The sequence below is a fragment of the Chamaea fasciata genome, unplaced genomic scaffold (genome assembly GCF_029207755.1).
Source record: "Chamaea fasciata isolate MVZ Bird 193981 ecotype frontalis unplaced genomic scaffold, bChaFas1.0.hap1 SCAF_8, whole genome shotgun sequence".
In the NCBI taxonomy this organism is placed as follows: Eukaryota; Metazoa; Chordata; class Aves; order Passeriformes; family Sylviidae; genus Chamaea; species Chamaea fasciata.
Window position 1 is genome coordinate 28,637,415 of NW_027094093.1, and position 27,679 is coordinate 28,665,093.

General features: G+C 42.5%; 1 protein-coding gene across 1 annotated transcript in view; it reads right to left on the bottom strand.

Annotated features, from left to right (window-relative positions):
- The window catches only part of ADCY5 (adenylate cyclase 5), a 203,287-nt gene that overhangs the window by 16,400 nt on the left and 159,208 nt on the right, over positions 1-27,679 (bottom strand). The window contains exons 9-12 of the mRNA XM_066190271.1: positions 15,395-15,417; positions 10,728-10,872; positions 8,990-9,087; positions 6,156-6,243 (exon numbers count right to left, since the gene is read on the bottom strand). Coding sequence (XP_066046368.1) covers positions 6,156-6,243; positions 8,990-9,087; positions 10,728-10,872; positions 15,395-15,417 — 354 coding nt within the window. The remainder of the gene's footprint in view (positions 1-6,155; positions 6,244-8,989; positions 9,088-10,727; positions 10,873-15,394; positions 15,418-27,679) is intronic.

Genomic DNA, 27,679 nt, shown 5'->3' on the forward strand with positions numbered 1-27,679 from the left:
TGGCAGCAGGCCCAGCTGGCTCTCCAAATCTACTTAGCCTTTCCTAATGGGAGTGATGGCTCCTGAGCCCAGATAGCATGGCTTGCAGGGCTGTGCTCATCCTGTCGTGAGAAGCAAACCACAAGCCATCTGTAACTGAAATAGCCAGGAGCTTGAGCCTGGAAATTACTGGAGCAAAAATTTAAAAACGCAGCAATGAAAACACACGTCGTGTCCCTTCGATCACCAAGGCGTACTGTAGGACTCCCCGGTGCCATTTCAGACACAGGCTGGTGAACAGCCCAGGCAAGCCCTGGGATCCGCCAGACCCTCGGCAAAAGGCGCTGCAGAGATCAGCTGGCCCAGGCTGGGTGTGGCACTGCGCTCCACGCTCGCGGTGACACAAACCCCTGCGGGTGAGGGCCCTCAGGGCACTGCCACAGCCCCACCACCACAGTGACTCCCTGCTGGTGGGATGGGCACTGACTGCAGCCCTGCAAGCCCCACGGCAGCTGCTGCGTTGCACTGGTGCAAACAGTCTGTGTCAGAGCAGAGCCTGAGCCGGTGCCCTTCACAGCCTGGGTCACTCCTGCTGGGCCCGAGGGCTTTGCCCTGGCTGCAGGAGTGTCCAGGAGACAGCCAGGGCAACCCTGTCCCCTCATGTGCCACCACTGTGCCAGTGGAAGCTCAGGGCTGGAGCAGGAATGCCAGGAAACCCTCGTGCACTGACACACTCCCATGGGAGATTGTCCTCCCACAGCGCCCTGCCCCTACACACCACCATGCCAGGGCAGAGGGGCTCTGCCCAGGACTACCAAAGCCTTTCTGAGAGCCCAGCTCTCCCTTCCCTTACTCACTGCATGAATAACCAAGCCACTCGAGGGTATTTTTAGAGACACAAAGAAACAGCAGCACAGCGCCATGGCACTGCAATTTAACTATGACTAATGTTTCTATTAAAAGTCTTGCCTTTCCCTTTTATCCTTCACTCTTACATCTTCGGATATGCAACATTTTGTCAGTGCTGTGCTTCCCACACAGCAGCCCTGCAGTGTAATTACCGAGTGCTGGAGCGGCCAAGGCGCTGATTAGCTGGTGAATTCTACAGAGGCAGGGAGAGGTTGTGGCAAGAGTTTTGAAAGAGTTGATTTCACCTGCTACCAGCACATGCTGCAGGTGAAGGGAGAGGACAAGGCTCTGTAGGACTGGAGTAAAGGGGAAAGTGGGGTTGGAACTCATTTGCGCTGAATAAGGATTGATTGAAATACACTGGAAGTTTATGCAATCCTTCAAGGCTCAGTTGCAGACACTATAAAACTAAGCAAAGCACCTCTCTCTCAGAAATAAACCTTGATGACATAGAAATCCTTGGCTTTGTTGATAAGCCACAAACCAAAATATCTCTTTGCTCTACCATGTCCAGCTGCTTCCACACAGATGTCAGCTAGCAGATCCCTACCAGAACAGGGATATGGAAAATCCAATGGGGCTTTCCTCTGCTCTAGCCCCTACAGAATTTGGAAGGAAAAGGAGGATCTGTAATGCATTTAGAAAGTTTCCTCATTAGATTAGAGCAGGACAGGGTGTCCTGCCACCTCTTTGTTTAGGCCTCGAGCTCCACAAAGGTATTCAGGGATCAAACCTCCATCTGTAATCTCTGGGAAATCAGGCACCTAAATAAAACTTTGGAGTTTTTTGTTGTGGATCTTGGCTCAAGCCCCTGCTGCCAAGAATCCCAAAAAAGCCTGACTTTGAACCAAGCGTGAGATATCAAGCAAAGCCATCAGTGGAAGACACTTAAATTCTAATGAAAACATGTTTTCTTTGTATTAATCTTGGTTCTCATTACTTTTCAAACTAGGAAAAATTTTAGGTCAGTAAACAAATACAGCTGGGAAAAGTCCTGAAGAAGAAAGAAATGCCAAAACCCATAGGAGGTCAGGGCTGCAGTTGAGAGTGCAACAACACAGTCATGCCGTGCATCTGAGGAACCTCTGCCTCATGAACATTCATGGCAGCCCTGTCACATAAGTCATGCTCCCCCCATTTCACAGAGGCAGGTGGAGACCAGGAACACCTGCAGCTTGAAGTACGTCTGTGATAGACATGGGGAGCCTGTGTCAGGTCTGACAATTCAGCTCCATTCTTGCAGTGCTTCCTCCACAAAAACACCCACAAGTCAGGGGTACAGCACAAAAGTAGAAAAAAAGAAAAGAAGATGACTCTCCCTCCCATTTTTGAAAAAAAAAAAACCCAAACCCCAAAATAAGGCCTCTTCTGTCCTCATAAAAGAAGCAGAATGTCAGACCATTACAATACAGTGAAAATCTAAGCAGCACTGCTGGTTGGCCCATTGGTTTGTACCGTGCAAAGCGACACTCAAATCCTGCCTGAGTGAAGAACAGGAGATCTGATGAAATGGCAACTCCCAGCCTGCATCTGCACTCCTGAGAAGGGGCTGAGAGAAAGGATGTGATCCATTTGGGCAGCTGAGATCCGTGTTTGGGCAGCCACAGAAGTGTGAGGTCACTCAGCACTCTTGAAATCTCCATGTAAAGAAAAATAACCACAATGGGAAAGAAGGAAATTGGACTGTCCAGTTAATTCCAGTTCACTCTGAACTGAACTGAACTGCGTAAGTGCAGGTAAGGAAAGGGCACTGATGTGCAGGTGAAAGTCCAAGTATAAAAGGTGATCCAACAAGTCATCCGTTGCACCGAAAATAATCCATAGCCTCCAGTCATTTGCATGATGAAATTACTCTAAATAAAGCCCATTCTTGGGAGCAACAGCTGATCGAGGACAGAAGAGAAATATTTCTTCTATTTGTCTTCTTAACACCTAGTGTGGGTATGGAAAACTGCTTAGATAATTGCTGTTATGTTGTAAGATGAGGTCCTCAAGGTCTGATTTTTCAATTTGTAATAAAAGCCTTTGAGTCATTTTGAAGTATATTAAGATGCTTCTGGAGTAAAAGACAACATCTCCAGGCAACTTGATGTTGCAAGTCGTAAGTCCATTTATGTAACTTATTTCACAGTGATTTATTAGTCTATTAAAAAAGTACCGTTTTCAGGAGATTTTATTTTTCCTGATTGAGACAAAACCCCCAAATGCTTTAGGAGCATCTAGACCAGCTTTTGTAGGCAAAGAAAGTGATAGGCAAGCTACACCTATGTAGAGCTACAGAAAAGCTAATTTTCTCATAAAGGATAACTTGAAATTTCTCTCCTGTGTGCTCCCAGAACCATGCAAGAAGTTCAATTCTACACAGTAGTGTAGATGCCAGAAGTTTAAGGATTTTAAGAAAAAAAACACACACTTGGTAAGTTAGTAGCAAAACAGATGTCTGTCAGCAGAGCATTTGAGAAGGGACCCTGGTTCCCATGACCTTAGACTCTACTGGGAAGGGACACCACCTCACAGTGGCCAAGTCTTGTCTTCATGAAGCATCAAAGCAAAGAACTGGAACTCTCTTGTTTATTACAGCTGAAGAAACTTGGAAAGCCAAGCAGGCTGTGCTGGCAGTTCCAGCATCAACTTCTGGTCTGTGGAGGATTTTATAGTGGAAGATAATAATGACAGCGAAAGAAAATAAAACATGATCAAGCTGCTCAGAAAGAGCCTGCTGGCCACTGTCAAAGCCAGAGAGGGAGAGGCCAAAACAGGGAGGGAAGATCTCACATGAAAGCTGGAAAGAGGAAGAAAAAAGAGACACTTATCATGTAACAGCACAGCAAACAGTCAAAAGTTATGCTTATGCTGGTGTCCTGGGGTGGACACCTGCTTTCATACTTTGTGTGGAATGAACCACTGGTATTTAAAACACATGCTCATCTATCCCACATCTGAGTGTGAAACAAAACAAACAATGCTGACATCCCTGGCTTCAGGGATTTCATCTGAAGGATCTGTAAAATTGCCTTCCTTCTGCAGGTGTGTAAAAGTGTTTCCTGGAGCAATTTGGAGTACAGAAATAAAGTAACACTCCTCATCCAGGGGCTGGGTAAACCCATTGCTTAAAAATCAAAGACTTGAAGCCCCAAGATGCCGGATGACAGAAGTGGGCTGCAGCTATTAGGAGCTGCTGCCATCAGACACGGAGCTGACAAGCTACAAGTACCTGTTCCCTAAACAAACCATCTCATAATCAGGTGCTGTCAGCAGAAGCTAAAGTGCAGCACTAAGAAGGGACTGGAGCTGGAAGGCCCAGTATTTTCAGTATTTGCAATCTCTGCACAGAAGCCAACACTAGATGTTATATATGAGCTTGTTGTGGGGATGAAAACTCACTGCTGGGAATGTCAGGGGCTTCAGAAAATCCCATTAAATTCTGATGTTATTCTGAATTCCCTCTGATGTCTTGTGCATCCAGAGCCTATGCACTGAGGCAAAGCCAGCCTAGAAACAGTAGCAGGCACCACTGAACAGACCTCTTCTACAGGAATTTGGAAGATCAAGGCAAAGAAAGCAAGAATGAAATTGTCTTACCATCCCAGGGACTGGAAAGTCCTGTGTGCCTTTTAAATTAATCAGTGATTAAAATCAGTAATAATTTGAACCAAAATCAGTAATAATTTTAACCAAAAAGCCCAAGCCAAAGCCAGAGGATTTGAATGATGACAGAAGAACAGAGTGCTGCTGTCAGTGTGTGGAAGTGGCCTGTAAATGCCAGCGGTGACAAACCGCTCTGAGCCTTGGAATCTGGATGGTTGCAAGTCAGGCAGCTTGGGTGCTCCAGAGCTCCAGGCCTGCCCCAGCTCTCGTCTGGGGTGACCCTGCTTGGCTGGCAGAGCGCTGGGATGGTGCTGCCAGAGAACTGCAGCATGAGGAGGCAGCACAGCTCGTGTTCTCTGTGGCTGTGACCAAAATCTTGAAACATTGGTGGTTAATTAACTGCTGACCACATTAACTGCTGATACCAGTTTACAAATGGGTGACTTTTAGTACCATCCTCAAGCGCAATGGACACACCAAGTACCACCAGGCATCTGTGGGTGTCATTCCCCAGCACAAGGCACCCGAGCCTTCCTATCAGCAGGGTTATTTCTGACCCTACTTCTCATTGTTGGTAAAGAAACACGACCAATGGGATGCTGCACTTACAAACTAGGTTCCCTTTAATATTGTCATAAGGCCAAAGGAAGCCCTGTGAGTTAAGTTCAAATAGAAATTGAAGCTTCTTTCACTGGGAACAGTCTGCAGCTCTTATTATATGAGAAGACAAAGTTTAATTTCCAAATCTAACTTTAAAAAAATCAAAAAGACATGTAAGGTGCAAGTCTGTCAAGAGCACCCACATTCAACCGTTGAAAATGGCAGAGAGAAGATAATTAAAGTGAGACAAATCATCTGCCTGACATTATCCATTATCCCACTGTTTCTTCTGCAGGAAACATAATGCTATTGAGCTATTTTGTTCCAGGCACTGAGGAACAAAGCTGAGCTTGGGCTAAGGAACCTGAATCTGAACATGTTCCATGTTCAGACACTTCTAGACTAGAAGGATCCCTAGAACTGAAACACATCAATGTTTTTAATAGGAACACCTTTGAGTGAAACAGATGAGCACAGCACCCTTCCCACAGTGCTCACTGCCAATTTACCAGAGGCTGACAAGAAGAATTAATATGTTTTTGGACTTCACACAATGTATTTCTCTTCTGATCAAAGCCAGCTACAAGAAAGAGCCCAGCAAACGTTGGAAGCTCTGTACACTCATCTGAGAAGGGCTGATAAAATTCTATATGTTTATGGCTTTTACTTCCCTCCAGGACATTTTTCCTTGATGATATTCTGCTTCTGATTATCTGCCTACCCAAACACGCATATGCAGCAGGGGCCAGTACACAGGAGACTCTGCAGGAAGTTTACAGGGAGGAAATGAATGGTCAGGGTTTGGTCCCACATTGGAAAATGTGTTCTTCTTATATCAATATGAGAGTGTCTGCAGGGGACTTAATAGACATGCAGATCCACAGAGTGATTACTTCTTGCTGAGCTACAGAGATGCCAACCCTAACATCTGTTTGCAGTTCACTCTGCCTTATCAAAGGCTTTTTCTGTAACCCTTATCACATAGTGTGGAAAGGATGGCTAACAAAACACACTCTGTTAACTGAAGAAGCAGATTGCTGATCTTAGGCAGAGGACTACAAAGAAACCACAGTACTCACCTTTACACAGGAGTAAATGACTGAAACAAACACCACTGTGGTCAGGATCAGGAAACAGGTCAGGTAAAAACCCAGCATAAATGTAGAGCTGAAATCAAGAAGAGGTTTGGTTGGTTTTGTTTTTTAAATGCACATTGTGTAGAATAGCTCCAGCTCTGCTCTCCAGAACACATTTGTACAAGCTATGACACACTGCACAGGCTTTCCAATTAGGATAGCAGTAGGAGACACGAGGTGCCTTGAATACCAACAGATACTCTGGCCTATTTAGAATTATTCAGACAGGCTGCAGAACAGAGAATGCTGCATCTTTTACAGCAATCACCTTCCTGCAGGGGTGACAGAGGTGGGACTGAAAAACATTTCATGCACTAGAGGAGGTGACAGAACAACTTGTTGTGGCAGTCGGCCCCCAGCTGGCCGTGGCCAGGGCACCCCTGGGAAGGAAGGCAGGCTGAGTGCTGAAGTGCAGCTGGGTGGGAATAATGTCGGTGGGAATCACTACCTGTCTTGCACAGGGAATGTCTGTGCAGCACCACTCTCTGTGCTCTGTCTCGTGCACGGGATGTGAGCAACCACAGCATAAGGACAGTCAGGGATAACAGCCTTATCTTGGCCAGCTTGAGAGGTTCCTGCTCCTCCCAGCTTGGAAGTACAAAGAGGATTCCAGGGCCAACTTTGTACTGTGAATTTTCATCTGCTTTCCTCATGAAGACATTCAACACCAATTTCCCGGTGATTGGTCTCAGTGTGACAGGATAGGCCCCCTCCCAGGAGTCAGCCTTGTTCATAATCTAAAGGAAGTATTCTTGTGATGTGACACTGAGGGCAACAACACCAAAGCCAGCTGGTCTCTGTTCTCTTATGACTACTAAGATAATTGTACTTGCTAATTCACTGTTTGAGCCTTTTTTGAAATTCCTTAGAGCTATTCCTCTTTATCATAATAAATTGACACTGACATTCTGTCTCTAGTTTCAAATTCAGATTCCACAGTGTGTCTTCCATGAAGCTCTGATGGTGACACAAGTGCACCTATGGTTTCAGTTGGTGTTTAACTGCTACCTTCAACAAAAGGCCAAAGCTATGCAATTGAAATAATATAAGGAAAAACAAAGCAAAATGTGAAGGGAAGCATATCTGACCTGCAGTTAAAACACAAAATTTTATTTACTCTTGAACCAGATCACCTTTCAGACAGGCCAGGCTGACTAAGGACACTTCAGAACTTGCAAAAAAAAAAAAAACAACAAACAAACCCAAATAAACAACCACCCTCTTTATGGGCAGCGTGGAAGGAGACTGAACAGCACACCATTTACACCCCACTGCCGTAAGGCATTGGCTCCTGCGTAATACAAAGGAGGCAGCCATATGTTGCCACACATCAGAAATTGTCAAGTTGTCATTTAAATGTTAAACTCGGTTTTATGGAGACAGCGTAGTGGCTGCTTAGGGAGTTTGATGAGCAACACAAGGCTGGTAGAGGGCCTCTGCAGGTGTGGAATTATGACAGAAATATCGAGAAATCCAAAGTGTAAGCCCCTGTTAAATTAGTTACTCTCAGAGAACATTTCTGGATGTAATTAACAATGGGAATTATCTAGTTCCAATTGTGAGCCTCTTTCAGCTTCACTTGCAGTTTCCCAAAGCAGACCTGTCTGTTTACACAGTGCATTTGTCCTGATGTTATTTTGCTGATCCAATCCTTCTGTGAGCACTCCTGCCTGGGAGAGTGAATGACAAACATCAGACTACGTGTTGTTTCTGTGACCTTCCAAATATCTGATCTGAACACTACAAACCAATCTCTATTCCACAAAGATCTGTGGTGGGAACAGACGTAGAAAATGTCTGTAATGGCATAAAATAGTGCTGGAGCTCTCTTTAGGGACAATTTTTTGTCTTGTAAGGAAGATAAATTTGGAGCATTTTCAGAGTTTTTGTGATCTTGTTCTTCAGTTTGAAAATTACTAATTCCAAATTTATTTCCACCACAGCATTTCTCAGTGAATGGTGCATTATTGCTACTAAACCAGAGCATAGGAAATACCCACATGCTGTAATTTTAAGCGACTTTTAGAGAACTCTTTGAGAAGAAGTCCCATTTCTGCAGAGCTCAGTGCTGGAAAAGATTTAGTGGGTTGTGATGTGCCTTGCAGACGAAGCTGCAGAGCTCTGCAGTGGGCCAAGAGCACTGTGCCCCACAGCCCTGAGGAGCTTATGCCCTTCCTGCCTGGGGAAAGAAATGACTGCAACCCTTAAACCTGGAGCAAACCACAACCTCAGGCATGTGCAGCTCAGCCCCCTCTCTACCTCTCTTCTTGCCCAGCTGCTCTGAGTCCAGAAGAATAAATCTATGAGAGATTATGCCTCATTTGCTAAGCAGACCCTGAGACCTCAGTGCTCTGAGCAATGAGGCTGTGATGGGAGGTTTTCACCTCCCTGTCCCACTGTGTTTAGATTAGAGGAGAGCCCAGCCTTGTGCTGTGAGTGTGTGCTATGCCTTGGTAGGCAATCCTTCCTACTCAGTGATATTTGTTTTCCACAGGCTTATAAATGTGCTGAACTAAATTTCCTAAGATGGAGGTAAATTATAAGAGAAATCACATCGGGAAAACAAATCCTCACATGCCAGTGAGGAGGTTTTAATCTGCACTAGATATGGGTGAAAACAATAAGCATCATGCATCACTTGAGCATGAATTATTTAAGGATTTTTCTCTTCCCCTTGGTGTTCTGAATTTTCAAGAAAATAACAAAAAACCAAAAAAAAAGTAGGCTGGAATAGAGGAGGGGAGTAGATGGGAGCAAAGGGATGAAAGGATACTCACTGTGGCACAATTATGATTTGAACAAAGCAGATGAAGAGGAAGACTAGGGAGGCACAAGCCACATAGGCTCCAAACCTGTCATCCACCTGCTTGGAGTACTGCAAAAAACCACAGTTACGTTAGTGGGAAATTTGGCTGGCTGCCTTCTCTCCAAAAAAACTTCTTACTTGGCTTTTGTCTAGGTCTCTTGGAAAGCAGTGCTGGTAGGAAACATTCCCAACTCCCCTTCTCCCCCACGCAATCTGTAACGGCTTGAACAGGCCCAAAGGCCAGGGAGGAAACACAGAGAGCTGGATGAAGAGAGGATTCCCCAACTGCCCCTTGCAGAGAGGAACAGGAATGGATTAACTGGGACCAAGATTCTAGGTCTCTGTTATCAGACCTAAACTTTTTCCACGGGAAGTTTCCTCCAAGAGGGACAAACGCTGCTACGAGAAAAGCTTGCATTTGGTGCAGGTGATTTGACTTGTTCTAATGACAGTGCAAGGCTGCTGTGGTTTTCACACAGCCACTCCTAACTCCCTGTCAATGTATTTGCCATGTGGGAGCTGCATCCGAGTCCCAAAGATGCTTTATTTAGCTGGAAGCTTGGTTCTCAGCACAGACCATCTCAATGTTTGAACCACAAACTAAGAGGTGCTCTGAACAGGTGAACCGCTAATTTCCCTGGCATTTTCCAGCTAGAATATTGAAGAGGAGGAGTGGGGGGATGTGACATGCTCGAGCTTTTATTCAGCTCCACACTGATTCATTGAACAGCTGTAAATCCTGAAAAGCTCTGCTTTTTTTAATAGATAGTCATTCCTGTCAAGGATAGACTGTTTCTAAATAAAATTATAAATTAATGCAAACTTGTGAAGTTTTTACTGTTGAATAATGAGTTTAACCCAAAGACCACCAAGCATCTTAAGGATCTGTGCTTGAATAAAAAAATAAAATAAAAAAGGATTACTTTCTTTGTGCAATTAAACCCACCATTTCTTATGGTACCTTTAATAATGTCATCCAGCTACCTCTAGACTTAGAAATTAGACTTGGAAATTTAACTTTGCAGCCATCTAGAGCTGATGATAGCTGTTAGTCTCTACTATATAGTCAGGGAAATGATCTTTGCCTCACAGCAATATCTGAAACCAAATCAGGAAGAAATCAACTGCTCATGAGCTTTAGGTCTGTTACTCCCCTTTCTCACATTCGTGGGATAGAGAACTATTTCTTGCTTAAAATGGGCTCCCAAAAATATCCAGAGTACATACTGCATCCCAATGAACCCTAATAGTACCTGGGGCTCTCTGGGGGTACAAAGGGCAGGGGAAAGTCCCTTCAGAGGCGTTTCAGAGCTTAGGTAGGCTGAAGTGGGTTTCTCCAGTGATTTGAAGAAGATAAGAGGTGACTTATTTTGGTTGACTTAAGATGGTTTGGAGTGTCAAAGTCAGCAAAACAATCTGCTCTATTCTGGATTCCCTTTACTGCTTATCACTGCATATTCATGTGTGTCTGACAGAAGTGGCTTTGTTTTCCTGGCCAGTGCTCCCTTCAGATGACTGTGATTTTTTTTTAGGACAAGTTATATTAAATTTTCCATGAAGAAACATGGGTTTTTTTAAGATCACAACCCCACCTCCAGCACCCAAGCCATAGCTTAAACCCTAAATATAAAAGCTTGACCTTCTGCAGGAGAATTAAAACTCCTAGGAAGCCTGCCTGGTGCACTGCAATGGTTTTTGGACAGCATTACCTTTTTCTCCAAGTCAGGCTCCCTGAATGTTAAGAGGAATTTGCGCACGTGCTCGGAGCGCAACCGATCGATGCTCCTGGCGTCGATGGCCCGGCCCAGAAACTCATCCACTTCATCCTCTGGGTTCATACTCTCCTGGGTACTCCTGAGGGTGTCATGAAAAGGGAGCATAAGAGCACGAGATAATTTCTGCCTCTGCACCGTGCGTTATCACTGCAGTGTATGATGAGCGGGAGGTTAATGGCATTTTGCTTATGACAGCTTCAGCTGGGAAAGGGACTGGGAGCAGAGAGTGCAGTGATATCAGCTCTAGAGCTCACTGCCAGTCCCCAGTCATTATTACAAGGCTCCTATTTATTTGCCTCTTTTCTGTACTACATCTGTTTCCTTGCACTCAGGTCTCATGTCCATCCCTCATTCTCTTAAACCACTGGGTAGCCTCCTTCCCCTTGTCCTCTGACTCATTCTTCCCTGCACTGCTGTGCTGTTGTAGCTGTTAGTGCCTGCACTGAAAAGATTATTTATGCATCTAGTCATATTTCTTGCTTTCTAATAACAATATCTGTAAATATTACTATGAAAATTTCCAAACTTGAACAATTCTCCCTTTTTGAGAAAAAATTGTTTACAGAACAAACATGTGGAGAAAAAATGTGGCTTGACTCCCCTTCACACAGTTACTTAGGAGAATAAAACATAAAACAGAAAGAAAAATCTGTCTACAAGATATTTACTTAAGGAAAAGTTGCAAAAGAAAAAAGCAACAGAAGAAAAAAATACAAATTAGATTCTGCTTTCTAAATATGTCAAACAAGATTATAATCTTTTGTGTCACTGTTTTTCTGAATTTCCGCTATAGCTTCAGAAAAATGAAGCTGATTTTCAAAAACTGTTGAGAAAAAAATAACACCGTAAACTCATTTTTCCTGAGGCATTTTGCACTGAGGATCAGGAAACCTGAAGCACCTCCTCAGATTCTAGTTATTTTTAAAATCTAACGGTATTTTAATGACTTGATGCTGTCACTTTAATGGCCTGCCCTCAAACGAGCTATAGGCAGAAATTAAAAGCTAATCCTGAAGGGCTGTTTTTCTGCTCTGCTTGCATGATTGCTCAGGTTATCTCCAGGGTTCGCCAACAGTTATCCACTGAAATATGCCCCTCCCTTGCACTGGGGTATATTCCAGCAGGTAACTATTTCTGTGTGCAAACCCCATGGTGGCACAGCAACTTAAGGCTCATGTTGTGTGACCCTCAGTTTAGGCACTCTGGAGGAAAAAGCCTGGGGTCTGACAAGCATGATGAAAAGCTACTCTGCTTTATTTCCCTGGTTTCATTTGTACTGCACCAGAGCACACAATGCACTCTGTGTTGCAGCCAGCAGACTCCCACAGGTAAGGCTGTGCTGGAAAGCAGCTTTCAAACCAGAATGTGACTCTGTTTTAAAAGTTAAAGGTCCCTTTCCAAAAGGAAGGCTCTTTCAAAGCTTTCTGCAAAACTGGATCAGATTTTAAGAAGCCCTGTGTACCTCAACTCTTCTGTGCAGCTCTAGGCAAGAGAAAAATAAATCAGGTCAATCTGCTCATTTCCATTCTACCACTCCTTGCCTCAGCCAGTGAGCTGAGTGTGTCTGCACCTTAGCTGGGTCATGACAACACACCAGGGGCACCCATTCAGTGGCCATATAGCAATTACAAGCCTAGTTTGTCTCAAGGTCTAATCTCTATTTTAGTCAGTCTCAGTATTTCAGAGGGGTTCGGGGAGTTTTTTATTTTTGGGCTCTGGAAGTTATTTAGTTCCTAGAAATTCATGTAATTAGCTTTGAAAATAAAAGTGGTTTTTTTTCCCTACAAGGTCAGGACATTCAATTTACTTCCTCAGAGGAAGGACATCTGCTTGAGCATTCAAGGGGATGCTGCTTATTTTCATTCAGTCCTTGCAACGTCTTCTGGGCTCATAAAAAAGAGCAAGGAAATCATTAGGCTTCATATTTACAGAATGTCTTCCAAGGTCCTGTGAGTTATGTACACACTTGGGTCATTCACATTTCACCATTTCATACCATGCACGGGAGATGCGATGCATTTTCAGCTGGAACTGAAGCAAAGGAGTCAGCTCAGCACCTTGCCAAAGCACAGGCAAATTCCAAGTTCCAGTCTGAAAACGTCACTCAGGAAGATGCAAAGAGAAGAACCTGTCTGCTTGGTCTCTACCTCGGCTGCCTGCAGGTTTGTAACAGGTGGTTTGACTGCTCAGGGTGTTTCTAAAACTACAGTAACCTCCAAGGCTGCAGGCTGTATAGAAACACCTCTGCTGGTTTTAAATTGCCTTGCTGGGACATTGGCAGTGGGCAGCCACCCTCACACAGACTGCAGAGAAGCTCAGTCACCTCACACAGACTGAGCCGTTCAGGTGACTTTCACAGCCCACTGTACCCAAGCTAAATTACAGTACAGCAAGTTTGGGTACATTTGCATAGATGTAATTTTAAATTGGCATACAAAAGTTCCCTGTGCTAAGGGGTGACCTGGAGGCAGTGCCTGTAAGTCAGAGCTGGGGCACTGTCATAGATTAATGAAATTCATATGTCAAAATGCCTTTTGATATATCGAGAGTGGGGTTGGGGGCAGGGGGGAATGTGGATTTCAGGCTGCCATGAAACTTCCAAAAACACATCCTAAAAACAGAGTTGAGATTTCTTCAAATGCAGCCAACAGAAAATTGTGTCAAGGGACAGGAACAGCACAAACAGAGCTTGTAGCAACTTTTTTCACTCTGCTTGCTAATGTGAACACTACCAATTAACCCAGAGATGCTGGCTTCAGAGTGGTCCAAAAATGTACTGCTGATTTAATTACTTTCTGCCAATGCAGAGTGTGACCACTGCCAAAGCTACATGTATGCCATAATTTCAAGTGTTTCATGCTTAGATTCAGTAACTAAACCTGCACTCACGCATGTAAGGTTTGGTCCTGTTTTCAGGGATGTGTGGTGCCCACGTCTTCCTTTGCTGCCAGACGAAAGTATTGACCCTCAGTATTTCTGCACGTGAAGGAACTGCCTTAGTACTCAACATGGTTTAGGTATCTAATTTTAACCACTCTCACCATGAACATACTCTGCTAGAGATTTATTTTTGCCAAATCTTTGTACTTGAGTTAAACAGATTTCTGGATAATGAGAATCAGAGGCAAGTCGTAGCTTCTTTTGGTACTGAACAGAAATGCAAAAATCCTTGAACCCGTATAACAAGCTGGCACCACGCTGAGTGAGACAGCTCAGCTATTGGCTGTAACAGTCCAGGGAACCTTTCAAACTATAGAATGGAGAACAGATAGTATGGTCCTTGGAGCAACAGGGGAGATGCCGTTCCTCAGCTCTTGGGTGACTCTGCTGTGGACCAGCACTGAGGCAGCTGATTTTTGTGTTTTCTTGCAGAAACTATGAGGAAAAATACTATTTCGTGAGGGTCACTGAAAATTTCTGTATTTCTATGAATTATTTTGTTGTAATCTGTTAGCTCTTTTCTGCCCAAGGCATATCTAACATGAACTGAATTCCCAGCATCTATGGATATACAACAGGAAACGGGAAACAGTGAGACCAGAGAAACATCTCAGGGTGCACGGCGCTAAATGTTAAAATCCAGTTAGCAGGGAAGGGCAAGGGAAGGAGAGAATGACTCTTAATATTGCCATGTTCAAACTTATCACTTTCCCTTTCCTTTTAGGCAGCTGCTCTCAGTGCTCAACCACCATAACGTGAATTTTCCCACAGCTGGATGCCTGGAGCCCCCGGGAGCATTTCCCTGTCCCAGCTCACAGAAATCCACTCAGCCCTGACCAGCAGCCTGAGAAACATAATAAGGAGTAACAGCAACATATTTTAGGCATCAGTCTCCTCCAGTGTTGCCTAACTCGCTCTAAGCAAGCTTATAATTAAGGCCATTCAACTGGACTGAACAAGAAATTATTCTAAGCACCTTCAATATAGGAAATGCATTTTTATGTCCAGTTGTAGAAGTTAAAAAGTGAATGCATTTGGGTTTTTTACTCCAAAGGCATTTTTTTCAAAATAGCACTCTCATGAAATTGTTATTTAACCATTTCTCTAAAGTTCTATAGAAAAAAAGGAAAATGCTGCTCAAATTTTGCTATATTTTAGAGCATGAAACTTTGAATTTACTTTTTCTAACAAGCTATCATTTCTGAGTTTATTTTTATAAGTAGAAATAAGTAATATGGAATAATGAGTAATCTAAAATACATACAAATAAACTCAGAAATTATACAGGCATTTCAATACATACATAAACCTTTCTTACTGGAGATGTCCAACACTTATATATACTTTAGAAGAAGATTTTGTCTTGGGTTATTTTTAAAGAGTGGAGATTATTCGGGCCAAGGAGAACTGCAGCAAAAGCATTTTAATTAGAAAAGCAAGTTAGAACCACCAAACAAATAAATGTTTTGAGGGCAGTGGCTGTTCCGAATGCACATCAGTCAATCCTGTGCCCTCAACTGCCTGTCCCTCCAGGACAAACCTCTGGGGAGCCCAAGCATTATTTTTGGCTTCCGGGCATCAATTTTTGCCCTTTTTTAATATGAGAAAAAAATCCCAAATGTGTAAACATAACAGTGTATGACAGAAGTAAATTTGCTTACTTGTCCTTGGGGTCCTCGAAGCCCTGAAAGAAAGGAAAAGGGCACAAGGGTGAGCAAACAGGCTGACCTTGAGAACACAAAGCATCCCGGGAACGGCATCTCACAGGGGACTCTTCAGGGAGCTCATTTGTTAGGTGTGGATGGACAGCTTTCCCCACCCACAACAATATTTTGTGCAGCCAGAGCAGCTTTGGAAAAACACATCCCTTCAGATATAAATTCATGGGAGTGCAGATAAAGGAAACGACTGCTGGCACACTTTATTTCAGGTCTCTTCTTTTTAGCAGTCACCATTACGAATGATACAATGGAAATTGTACTGATATTATAACTGAGGATGTATTTTACTTGAAACAAAACTCAGAGCAATAAGAGAAATCAACCTCTGTGTTCAACAAGGCTGCACCTCTTTGTGTCAGGGCTCAGCTAAGGGCAATGGATGTGTTTTAGTTTTCATCTCCCCCAGGGGTCTCCCTGCTCCTCCCCTCACCACATGCCCGCACAGAACATGTTTTCGTGAATAAGATTTCAGGAATTATTTATAATATTTGCAATAGCCCAAATATTCACAATTCTTTCAGGACCACCTAAATTGTGGTGTAAGTGTAAGTATTTATGTGAGCATTTATGCAAGTATAATTAAGTGTAAGTATTTATAAGTCATCCGCAGTTATAAAGGCTAGAAGGCCTTAGACAAAATTTTGTATGGAGGCATAAGTTTACATGTTTAGCATTAACATACCTAACAAACCAATTTGCATCAAAATTGCCATTTTGCATGGGCTGCAACAAAATGTGCCCTCTGACATCTTGGCTTAAATTTAACTGTAGTCAAGACAAGTTGTATATTTGACAAGTAGGGTCAAATACTCAGGCACAGAGTTTGTACCCTGTGTTCCAAAACATAAAACAAATGTAGCTGGGAGATACAAAGAATTGCTTTTGTTTTTCTCCCAGAGACCTCAGGCCAAAACTGCTCAGGGCACGTGAGGATATTCCAGCTGCTGGACCTGCAGCAGCAACCACCCTGGGGTCAGCACACTGAGATCCATCCTGACTGGAAATCAAACATCTTGGTCTTCCCACAGCCGCCTTGTCCAACACCATCAGAAACAACACCAACCAGACACTAAATGAGAACAGATTTTGCCCTTGCAATGAGTCTGCAATGTGGCCACATGGCAGAAGGAAAGCCAGCACAGTGTCCCTGAACAGCACCAGCTCTGCCAGAGGGGAAAAGTGAGGTCTGTCACTCAGGTCAGCAGCCAGGATTGTGATTCACTGAGAGCAATTTCCATTTTTACAAACTTGGTTTCTGACTAAAACCACACTCCTAAACTGAAACTGACGCTTCAACTTAACCCATCAGAAATTCAGATCAAGGAAGTCTCTCAGTCCCATGTCACAACCACCAGCAGATCCAGTGGGGAGAAGGAAATAGTAATGTTGATTCAATGTTAGCATGTCCAGCTACCCAAGCCAAAAAAAAAAAAAAAAAAAAAGTACTTTCTGATTTCACATTAAAGAGTGAAGTGATCATTCAGCTTTTTGTTGTGTGGTTTTTTCCTTCTTCTTTTGCCTAATTATTTTACAGTTGTCAGAAATATCTGATTGATTTATTTATTTATCCTCTAAGTAATCCTACAACACAGTGCCAAAGTAGAAAGCTCGCTGATTAATCATGGAGACAAAATGCTCACTAATTTGTCTGGTGTCATAGTCAGTTAGGCTGCAAAGAAAAAAAACCAACTGAACATGAATAGCTACCAGCCAAGAAATAAGCAGAGGGAAGCAATGAGAAAACAGGCAGTACTTGCTTATTAGATAGATATCAAGGTCACATTTTCAAGCTTGGCCAGCTGGGAACTGGATGACTGACTGCAGTGGGACAGTCCCCTCAAATGGTCTGATTTTTACAACCAGCTGTGTAACCATCCATCCCACTGAATTCCTCAAACTAAACAGAGAACTTACACTCCTGCCTTTGAGATGCACAAGTTTGAGGACACAGGCTGACCAGGTCAAGTTACTAGAACACCTCAGCAAGCACATCCTCAAAAAATTCCCCAATATTTCAAGTGTGGGATAATATTTAAATGGCCATTTATATGGGTGAACACTTAATCCAGATGGAGTTTGATTCTGCCCTGCTTCTCTTCCTCAGCAAAACTGTTACAAGGAAAGTTTCTAAAGTAAAAGAGAATTAATTGATCTAGCTTTTCAATTAGCAGTACTAAACTGTGCTTGAAATCCAGGAAATTATTCTTGCTGGTAACTCAGATTAAATTGGTGTTTCAAAACTAAAGATCAAAAAAATACGTATTTCAGGTAAAGCAGAAAAGGAAAAGACTTACCACATTTTCTTTCCTGGATCTTTATTTAATGAGGTTAAATATTTAAGAGTGACTTGAACTTTAATTAGAGAGAAGCAGCTTAAAATTAAATGTTGTAGGAACCTCTTTAGGTTAAGCAAATGAAATGATTCACTTCAAATGCTCCCATTTCATACTAAAGATTCTTCAAGCAGACTTGCCAAAAATGGAATTGTTATGGAGAAAGGTCTGTGGGATTATTTTAGAAAAAAATCCTTCAACACAAATTCTTAAAAACTGGTCATCATCAGGATATCTTTCTTATTTGCACTGGAAGACTTTGACAGGATATAGAGCAAATATACCTCTAGGATGTGGCAGGGACCAGAGATTTTCCTCCCTCTCCACTAAAGCGTCCATGTTTCAGTCACTCACCAGGAAGCCTTTCAGGTGGAGGAGGCGATCTCATGCTCAGAGCCACACTGCCCACCCTGCTTTGGATTGGGAGGGAAATTTCCCCCTGGGTTTTGGTTAATGTGCTTTCACCTCCTCCAGTCTCATGGGCACGCTCGGTTCATTGAAAAATCTCCAAATTATTTCCTTCCCCTTGCACAAGGCTTGAGCACTAATGACATATTGGTCTTTTTTTCTCCCCCACAGCTGGCAGATAGTTTAATATCTTCAGGAGTCAGATGTTTTCCTCCAGTTAAAGCCCTTGGCTCAGAGTAAGACTGCTCCCATCAATTGGAATGGTCTGTGTTTTACACAGGATGAACACACAACCAACCCTGCAGGAATAGGGTCTACGTGGAGTTTTCTTCATTCCTCCTCATAATCTGGTAGCCAAACTTCCAAACTCAAGCAGGAAAGCAAAATATGAGGGGCTAAAGGCACTGTCCAGCACTCCTCATATCATCTGTCTGTGTCCCACTTTTGGACAGCTGGGCTGGAGCTGGGCTCAGCCTGTTTGGGTACGGCTGCACAGTCAAAATTGGCATTTCTGCACAAACATATACAGAAATCTGAACCCCCAAGAAAAAAAAAAAACAGGCTGGTAAAAATGAGGTGCCTGTCATTTAGGAGAGGGAGTGTAAAGGGATAGGAAAAGAAACAACCAGTTCCTGGAGTTAAGAATATAAATCCCCTCTTGACTGCTTATGGATTTGTACCCAGCAGGCTGAAACAATGCCAGTGGTTTTCTACGGTGCTGTGAAGAAAAGGCTGCAAATTGTCAGCAGGGATGACAATGGCAAAAGTGATGATGGCTACAAGAATTGGACAGAGAAGAGTTCACAGGAGCTCACGAATAGCTTCATAATCATGATGATAAAGTCGCCCTTGTTCAGGCCTTTCCTCTAGAAGGGACCATAAGGCATGAGGTAGGTCTTACCACAGTGCAGTACTAATGGACTGCTGCACGTAGGACCTCGTGCAAATTTTATTCAGTCTCATTTTAAATATCCCTGATCCTGGTGTTTTTCTCATTCCCCCAGGAAGCTGTATTACTCTGCCATCAGATTTCAAAAGCAAAGGTAATAGCATTTAATAATGCTCTGAGACCAAGACAGTCCTCTCTTTGACTTCAGGAACATTAACCGAAACTCAGCTGAACCAACTCCCTTAAAGGCTCTGCTCTTTTGTCTTTTCTACAGGAGATTATTAAAAAAGCCTCATTTTTTTATGGCAGGTCAGGTGACTCAGAATCTACATTGACATCCTCAGTGGGAGTAGACGTGCAGGAGGAAGAAAAGAGGGGATGTTATTTTGCTGCATCTGTCCCTATGGCCCCTAAGGCTTACTACTTTATGGGGGATATTTTATGAATATCTATTGTGCTAAAAGCTCATATGACTGCCATCTCTCTGCTTGACTTCTAAATTAACTAAGCCCTTTTCTTTGAAGATTAAAAATGATTCCTTAAATAGAATGATAAAGTGTTTGTCAAAGACATGACAAACTGACTGCTATACCGTAACACTTCAAATCAAGAACGATTAGAAATAATAATTCTAACTTCGAGAACACTGGCTGCAATTATTAACATATCTTAAGTATGCAAAGAAAAGTGGAAGAGATTTTATATGCTTTTAACTTTTCATTTAACTCCAAAAATAAGACAGCAGAGGGGCTGATGAGCTTCATGACCTTCTTAATGGCAGTGTGTGTGGGAAGCATGAATTCCACCCTCCTTAAAAACTTCATTCTCAACTCCAGAAAAGATCTTAAGAGCAAAAATGACAAAGAAACTAATTTTTCTTGCCCTGTTTTCATCCCTAGAACAAAGTCAAAATAGAACTTACATGATGTTAAAGCAGAAATCGAAATAACTTTGGACTTAGGGACAAAATGAGCTTTTTAAGAGTTAAGGCAAACTTGCAGAGGTGCTTCCCAGAGACAGTGACTATGGACAACAGAAAGGGAGAGTGACAGGCTGAGAGTGGATATTGTTAAAAACAAACCTGTTTTGGCTCTACCACAAAACTAATTATTCACATCTATTTTCAGCACTGTTGTACCTTCTGCTTTGTCCCTGTGGTCAAAAAGACAAGGCTATGAAGACAGATGCTGTCAGGTGTAAATGCAGAAGCAAAACTGAAGGACTTCAAAGCACTCAAGCCAAAAATAACACAATTTCTGTTTCCAGAGTCCAGAAAGAATAAAGCCTGATATGAAGGATATTTAACAAGCATCTAAGTGCAGAACAACAGACTGGCAGAAAACCAGTTTATGAAACATTAAATGATGAGTGTGTCTGCTATAACTGGAACACAGACTAATGAGGTCTGAAAAGGAAAGCTGAAGTGCTCCTTTTCTGCAGCCCACCCCACTTGATAAATAGACTTTCATTCCACGGTGCTGGTCACAGATGGTGAAACCCTCTGCTTTCTTCAACTCAAAATGATTCTGTAGACAGTCCTCAGCGCGCAGACCAGACCTAGCCAATGCCATGAATTTATCTGGGCCATGAGATTTAAATCTATAGACTTTAAGAGACTATTTTGGTTGAAATAGGCTTTCTCCACCTTACTTTTAGTTAACTTCTGGCTCTGAACTCACACCTCAGAAAAGTGCAGGTTGCTCACACTTTCCAGTTTTCTGTGAACTCTGAATCCAAATTTCTACAGTCCAAAGGTCACATTTTCAAGTGAAACGATTTCTGGTTCTGTGCCTCATTTGTGAACAGTTATTAGAACTTGCAAAGCAGACATAAAAATAAGCAGTCCTAGAAATGCTCTGAATCAGTTCCTGGCTCCACAATCTCTGCCCTTCCATGTCTACACTCCAAACAATGATCAACACAACAAACTTTTCCAGAAACTACTGTTAGGCTTCTAATCAGATGCAGACAGACTGGATCCAAGCCTAACCAGCCATAATTGAAATTGCCCACTGGTGCTGGCCAGAGCTGCTCATCCTCTCTGAAACCCAGACCCAAACTTGCTGACCTGCAGCCTTTTGACATTAAGGCTTACTGTCTGCTTGAGGAAGCTTGGGAAACCATTCTGGTAAGTGCCTCAAATTCACCTGTGCAATGCTTCCATGAGCATTGGAGGAAATGCTCCTGGGAAAAAAAGGGAATGGTATCTTTATTTCTGCAGGCTAAATTTAGCCCAACTCAAAACCAGTCTGACACATTTTAGTACTGTCTCAATCCAAATGACCTTTCCCACAGGAGTAAAATTTATTCTAGAAAAGGGTACTGAATGTGGAAAAATTATCAGTGCAAGGCTTCCAAGCAAATATCAAACTCTATCTAGGTTTCTCAACAGCAGCTGCAGATCTGCTGTTGCATTGATTAATTCTTTAAAAGAGGAATTCTTATCCCTCTTTTAAAGAAGTAATCAAGGATGATTGCAAGTCCTGATCAACTACAATAAAAGTTAGGCTAGCAGATGAGGATACCAAACAGTGCAAAGCCTCTGACAATTTGAGCAATGTACATTGTACTCCCACTCATTTATATGAGATCCCATGGATCATGTGAATCAGGCAAACCCTTTCTCCAGGTGAGCACCAAAGCAATTACACAGCATCACTGCTGGATGGGATTCCTCCCCTTGCTGTTTGAGAGCTATCAAAACCAAATTGGCTCTATAAAACCTAGACTAGACTAACAATTTCCTTCCAGATCTATCGCAATACGTGGAGATTACAGCAGAAAGGATTTTGAGAGTTTCTCCCTGCTTGATTACAAGTTAGATTACTACACGAGCAGTGAAGAAATAGTGGGCCTAATTCTTCTCCATTGGGGGCCCCTGTCCAGCTTTGCTGATGTCAGTGTTGCAATTACCAGATTTAGCAGATGATTGCTGGAAAAGACGATAATGATGACCTGCAGTTAAATGAAACCTTTCGAAGGAGGGTGAACCCTCGGTGCCTAAATTATGGACTCAAATCCCATTCTCTTTGACAGAGCTGACTGAGGAAAACTTGTCCTGTGGAGCTTTTATTTTCAGTTTTAATTGTTTCTGATATTTAAGAGGGAGATTTGGCACAGAACCAGATATGACATCTGTTCCTCTGAGGCACCTGTTACCCAATTTTGATTTCCAAGTAACAAGAGTTATAGTAAGGGCAACTTGGAGACATAAAGAGAGGAAATGAGCTGTATTTACAATGCAAAATGATTTAGGATAGGGGGAACAGGACAAAGAATTATTTATCGTTGAGTGACCCTGCTTGTAGCTGAGTGTTGTTTCATTAGAAAACAAACACCAAGCAATCAAATATCACCTAAAAGGATGTGCAGAGCTCTGAGCAGCACCACAAGGAATCAGACAGCACCTGTCTGAAAGAGCCTGTTCTTTATCCTGCCAGTCACATCCAGGATCCATTTTTATAACCTTGTCTCACACCCTTAACCTCTGCATGCAGCACTATTTCCTATGCAAATATAATCTCTATTTGATTTTATGTCAGTTTTACTTTGTAACGAACATTGACTTCACTGCAAATTAAATGGCTCATTAGTTGTACTCAGACTCGCAACAGAAGCGTGGTCAGACTGAAACCAGCATTGCAATCTTCAGGGCTTCCTCTCTCTGTTCCTAACCTTCCTAATGTTAAACCTGTCCAGCAGCTGGAAAATGAAGGAGATCTGGCAGGCATCTACACGGCACTCAGTAATCCACTCTGCTCATATTTGATTGTAACAACTCAAGAGGTACCTGCTTATGTGGCAAACCTTCCCCAAAGCATGTACCAGTGAAACAAGCTAAGCTGTTACGTTTAGCAAATATGATGGCTCCATGGCAGCCTTGAGATCCAACAGCAGGACTTCCCACAGATGATTAGAACTCAGGACACAATTAAGGCCGTTTTTTTGTTTGTTTGTTTGGTTGTTTTTTTTTTTTTTTTTTGCCAGACAGTATCAGGCACTGTTAAGTCAGGTTATAAGACCTCAAAAATGTCCAGCATATTCTGGGCAGCACTCCTTGTGTGAGAATGCCACCATGGTACTGTTGTGCAGGGAAACTGAAGGGGCAATTTGTGATGTAATGTCAAACATGAAAAGTTGTGGATGTCCCTTCCCTGGAATTGTTTAAGGCTAGATTGGACGGAGGTCTGAAAAGTTGTCTAGGAAAAGGTGTCCCTGTCTACAACAGGGGGGTTGGAACAGGATCATTTTTAATGTCCCTTTCAACCACCCAGGCTATTCTATGATTCCCTGATTAATAAAACCTCAGGATGAGTGCTGGGTTCAGCAAGGGCATTCCCTCTTTACCAATGAAATGGTAGGAGCTCAGTGGGAGCAAGAACAACCATCAGGCTGGAAAGCACCTACTGGGGAACAAACTTGATGAGGGAATCAGAGCTTTGCAGAGACCTGGTGATAGTCTTCAACCACAGAGAAGATAACTGTAAAGGAAAGAAAATTATACTGTCTTCTATCTACTGTGAATAGCTCATGCAGCACCATGGTGTCAAACTGAAGTGAGGACATGTGAAGAAAAACATCAAGAAAAATCATAGAACTGTTGAAGGAATGCCCAGCAAGACTGTGGGATTTCCATCCTTACAGGTCTTTAAACAAGGGCTAGACAAGTATCAGTCAGCAGTGTTGGGGGCATAGCTGTCTCCTGTACAAAGGGGGGGGGGGGATCGATGGCATGAAGCTCTGTGCAGCCTAGATTGGAAACTTTCTAAAATCTTTACATGTATCTCATATTATTCATATATTATTTATTCCCCATACATCCTCCTAATAGAGTCTTTTTAACCTTACTGTTTCGATATTTGCAAAAGATTTTGTGATTCCACTCACAACTGAAAATCCCTGAATATAATAAAATTTGTTCAGGAAAACCAGGGATTTCACAAGCTTCTCATACAACCTGTTTCTTGCATCTGAGTTTTTTTTTTTCTTAACTTAGACCTTCCTTTCGGTAAATTAGGATGATTATTTTTAAACCTGCTCTTTACAGTCATGGAGAATGATTTATCATTATTTTTTGTCCTTATAAACATTCCTGTATTTGCAGACTTTTGTTTCTCATCAGTCTTCTCCCTTCTAGGTTAGAGCAAACACAATATTTCAGAGCACACACTGTTGAAACTCAGCTAATTTGTAATTTTGTCCACTAGATTATCTGTAACTCATCCACATTCTCCTAAATTATTGTAATCCCAAACTGGATGTGCTTTACTGGATACAAACTTAATAATGTTGAGCAGGCGAAAAGATGCAAGAGAATAATTTGTCATCTAGAACAGCCCTGTAATTTCAGAAAGTATCAACATTTGCCTTTTTATTGCTGTTTACAACAAACCTCTTTCAGTTTACAGTCAACTACAATCCCCAAATTGGTTTTTCTTTAATAGCAATTTTGTTTTGCTGATGAAAACTGAGACATGAGTATTATTTCCAGAAGTCTAAAATTCATCAATATTTATAAAAGCCCTCTGAAATATATACTGGGAAAAGCAAAGTATTTCTCAGTGGCATATAAATATTGTTACAGCTATAAATATACCTGTACTCTCAAATGCTTTTAAGTCCTCTTATTTTTGACCCTTTTGCAATTACAAACCGGACTAGAGAGACAGTGGGGAAGACAAGGCTGGGGTATGGAGATTTGGGGGAATGAGCAGCATTCCCAAAGTCTCCATTTCCAGAGAGACACACTGGTCCTGGACTGATTGCTTTTGTTTAGGAAATGAGAGGACAAGCCGTAGAAAGCAATACAAATAGAAAGCAGCTCTGCTGCTCTGGCAGACTATGGCTGTGTTCCTGCTCTGCGTACAGGCACCAAGCTGATCCTGTGCAGGTTCCCTTGAGCTGCTCCCTGCCCCCAGGACCAGCCCCTGCAGCAGCCTGGGCTCCCAGCAGCAGGGCTCCAGCAGGGGCTGCCAGCTCAGAGCAGGGCTCTTGGCCCTCCCAGGGCACTTGTGTCTGACCTTCCTCTGCACATTTACCAGGCTGTTCGGGGCAGCGGCTCCACCAGCTAACGGAGGGCAGGATCAGCAGCGTGCAACATTGATGTCTCTGGGCTGCTGCCTCCCGGGAGGCTCTGCAGGGCAAGAAAGGCCACTGCTAAGCAATGGGAGGGGAAAAAGAAGGATTTGTGATGGTCTGGAGAGAAGACCAGTGCACAAGGAAAGTGCAGGGGCTGGATGGGATGAGCTGACAGACTCGCAATCCCATCTGACTCAGGTCCCAGTTAGCCAGGGTAGGAGTAGGAAAGTGACTACTGTTTTCCAGGACATTTTAGATTACCACCACATGGCCATGTGTAGGATAATTTATCTCATTCATATGTGCAAGTGTCTGAAAAAACTCTTGTGTGCACAAGGGAAAAACTTTAACTAGAAACACCATGAAAACTCTGCTGGACCTGGTGCAGGTTAAGGTCTAAGCCACAACACGGGGAGAAGCAGGGACCAAAGGCCTTCCCATGTCACTGTCCACGCTGCCACTCTACACAAACCCCACCAGCTGCACTGCTCATGTGCCCAGGCATGGCAGTGCATTGAAATTCTTGACAAAGGAGCAGGAGGAGGAGGAGAAGAAAAAAAGGCATTTAGGGCTACATTTGATGCTAATCCATCTCCTCTCAGACTACTGCTAACATATCCTAAGAATAGAGACAGCTACCAGAGCCAGCATTCATCGGAAAGAAAAATGGCCAAAATAATTCTGTATCCTATTAAATATAACAGTGCCTTCCCAAAAATGCAATTCAGGGAACTTTAATATTCTCTTTCAGGGAATTATAAGTGGAGCCACAAAAAAACTGTGCCTCTTTTTTTTTTTTTTTTCTGAAAATATGGTTGTCTTTAAAATGCAAAATGTTTTACATTTGTAACAAAACCCAGTGCCCTTCATAACCATCTGTATTATTTACTATACAAAAAATGTATTCCTATCTACACATTAATATAATGGAACTGCACATCACTGCAATATTACCTGGCTCCTGCCTGAGGACCCTCTCACAATTACCCTTATACCCTTTTTTGAAATTACAGAGCTAAAGAGCTCCAGGTCTTGAAGAGAAAGGCAATGTTGCACTGCCTGCCTTTGGCATAATACTTTGACTAATCCAATCTTACATGTTCACAGCTTCCAAGAAGAAAGACTACATAAAACAACATGCAAAAGGTCTGGGGAAAGGTGGGTGATGTGGAACAAAGAGCACATTTTCAGGAGGTTTGAGAGCTGGTGCTGCTTACCAAGATCAGTGGCATGTCATCCCAGAGGAGCGCCAATAAAAGGCTCTGCAGTTCTGCTCCCCTTCTGTCTCTCTGTATTTCTAAGCAGGCAGTTTGCAGCCAGCATGCACTCTGCATGCATTAAGCACACACAGCATACATGTAACGCAGTGTTAGAGATTACAAAGCACTGTGCAAAGCTGGGTAGTACAAAGAAATGCATATTTAAATTAGAAGTTAACACAGAGAGAGTTGAGACAGGAGATGGAGAGGTTGGTCCTGTGTTCTAATCACTAAAATGTCCTAGCAGATATTAAAATGGGGAGGCCTTGGGGAGCATGTTTACAAATTCACTAATGCATCTCAAACATCACAGATCTGTAAATCCGTAAATAACAGATTTAAAAAAACAGCCCATAAAAACAACAAAAAGTCTAGCTGAAAATAATACATCTGAATCAGGTTTCATTTGGTTTCCAAGAAACAGCCTGATGCATACAACATCAGCTTCTCAAAAGAGAGCTTAATACAAGAGGAAGACTGAGTAGAAGAGACTTTCTGAGCTGCTGAATTTTCAAGAAGGTAAATAGCATATGGGGAACGGCTCAAGATAAGGGGAAAAAAAAGTAAGTCTTTCCTCCTACAAGTGAGGGGCAGTGAAGTTTCTAGGACTCAGCTTGGTATTTCAATAAATAATTATGTTTTTCCAACTGAACAGCCAGCTAGACACGGCAAACTGTAATTAATACCAAGAAGCATAATACCATTTGGCATGCATACACCTTGTTTCTGAACAGGAGGCTTCAAGAACCCCTTAAAAGCTATTCAAAGAAACTTATAATTATAATTATGTGCTAGTGTGATTAGTCTCTTCTAATAATGCCATGCCTATTGAGCACACCCTATTGAAAAGCCCACATAAAAAATGCACAGCTCCACTGATCTGTATGTTCATGTCAGAAGCCCTCATTTGGAGATTTGAGAAATGGAAGAAACTTTACTATTACTATGGAGACTAAGAAATTTGGTTCAGCACTGTAAAATAATATTAGGATTGAATAATATTAGCACCAACTATTAATAAATGTGGCAGCATTTCCCTTTCAAAGATCCCATACGCAGTTTCTTATAGCTATGCCTAAATTTTTAAAGCGTGGGACTGGATCTCATATTCATAACTTTTTTAAAAATACTTAAAGGCTTTGGTGAACTGGAGCAGAACTTTGACTATAGACAACAAAGTGAGTGACAAATAGACAGTTTTGACAGTGCTTGAAGGATCAAAACAGCATAAATAAGGTTATAGAACAATCCGATTATG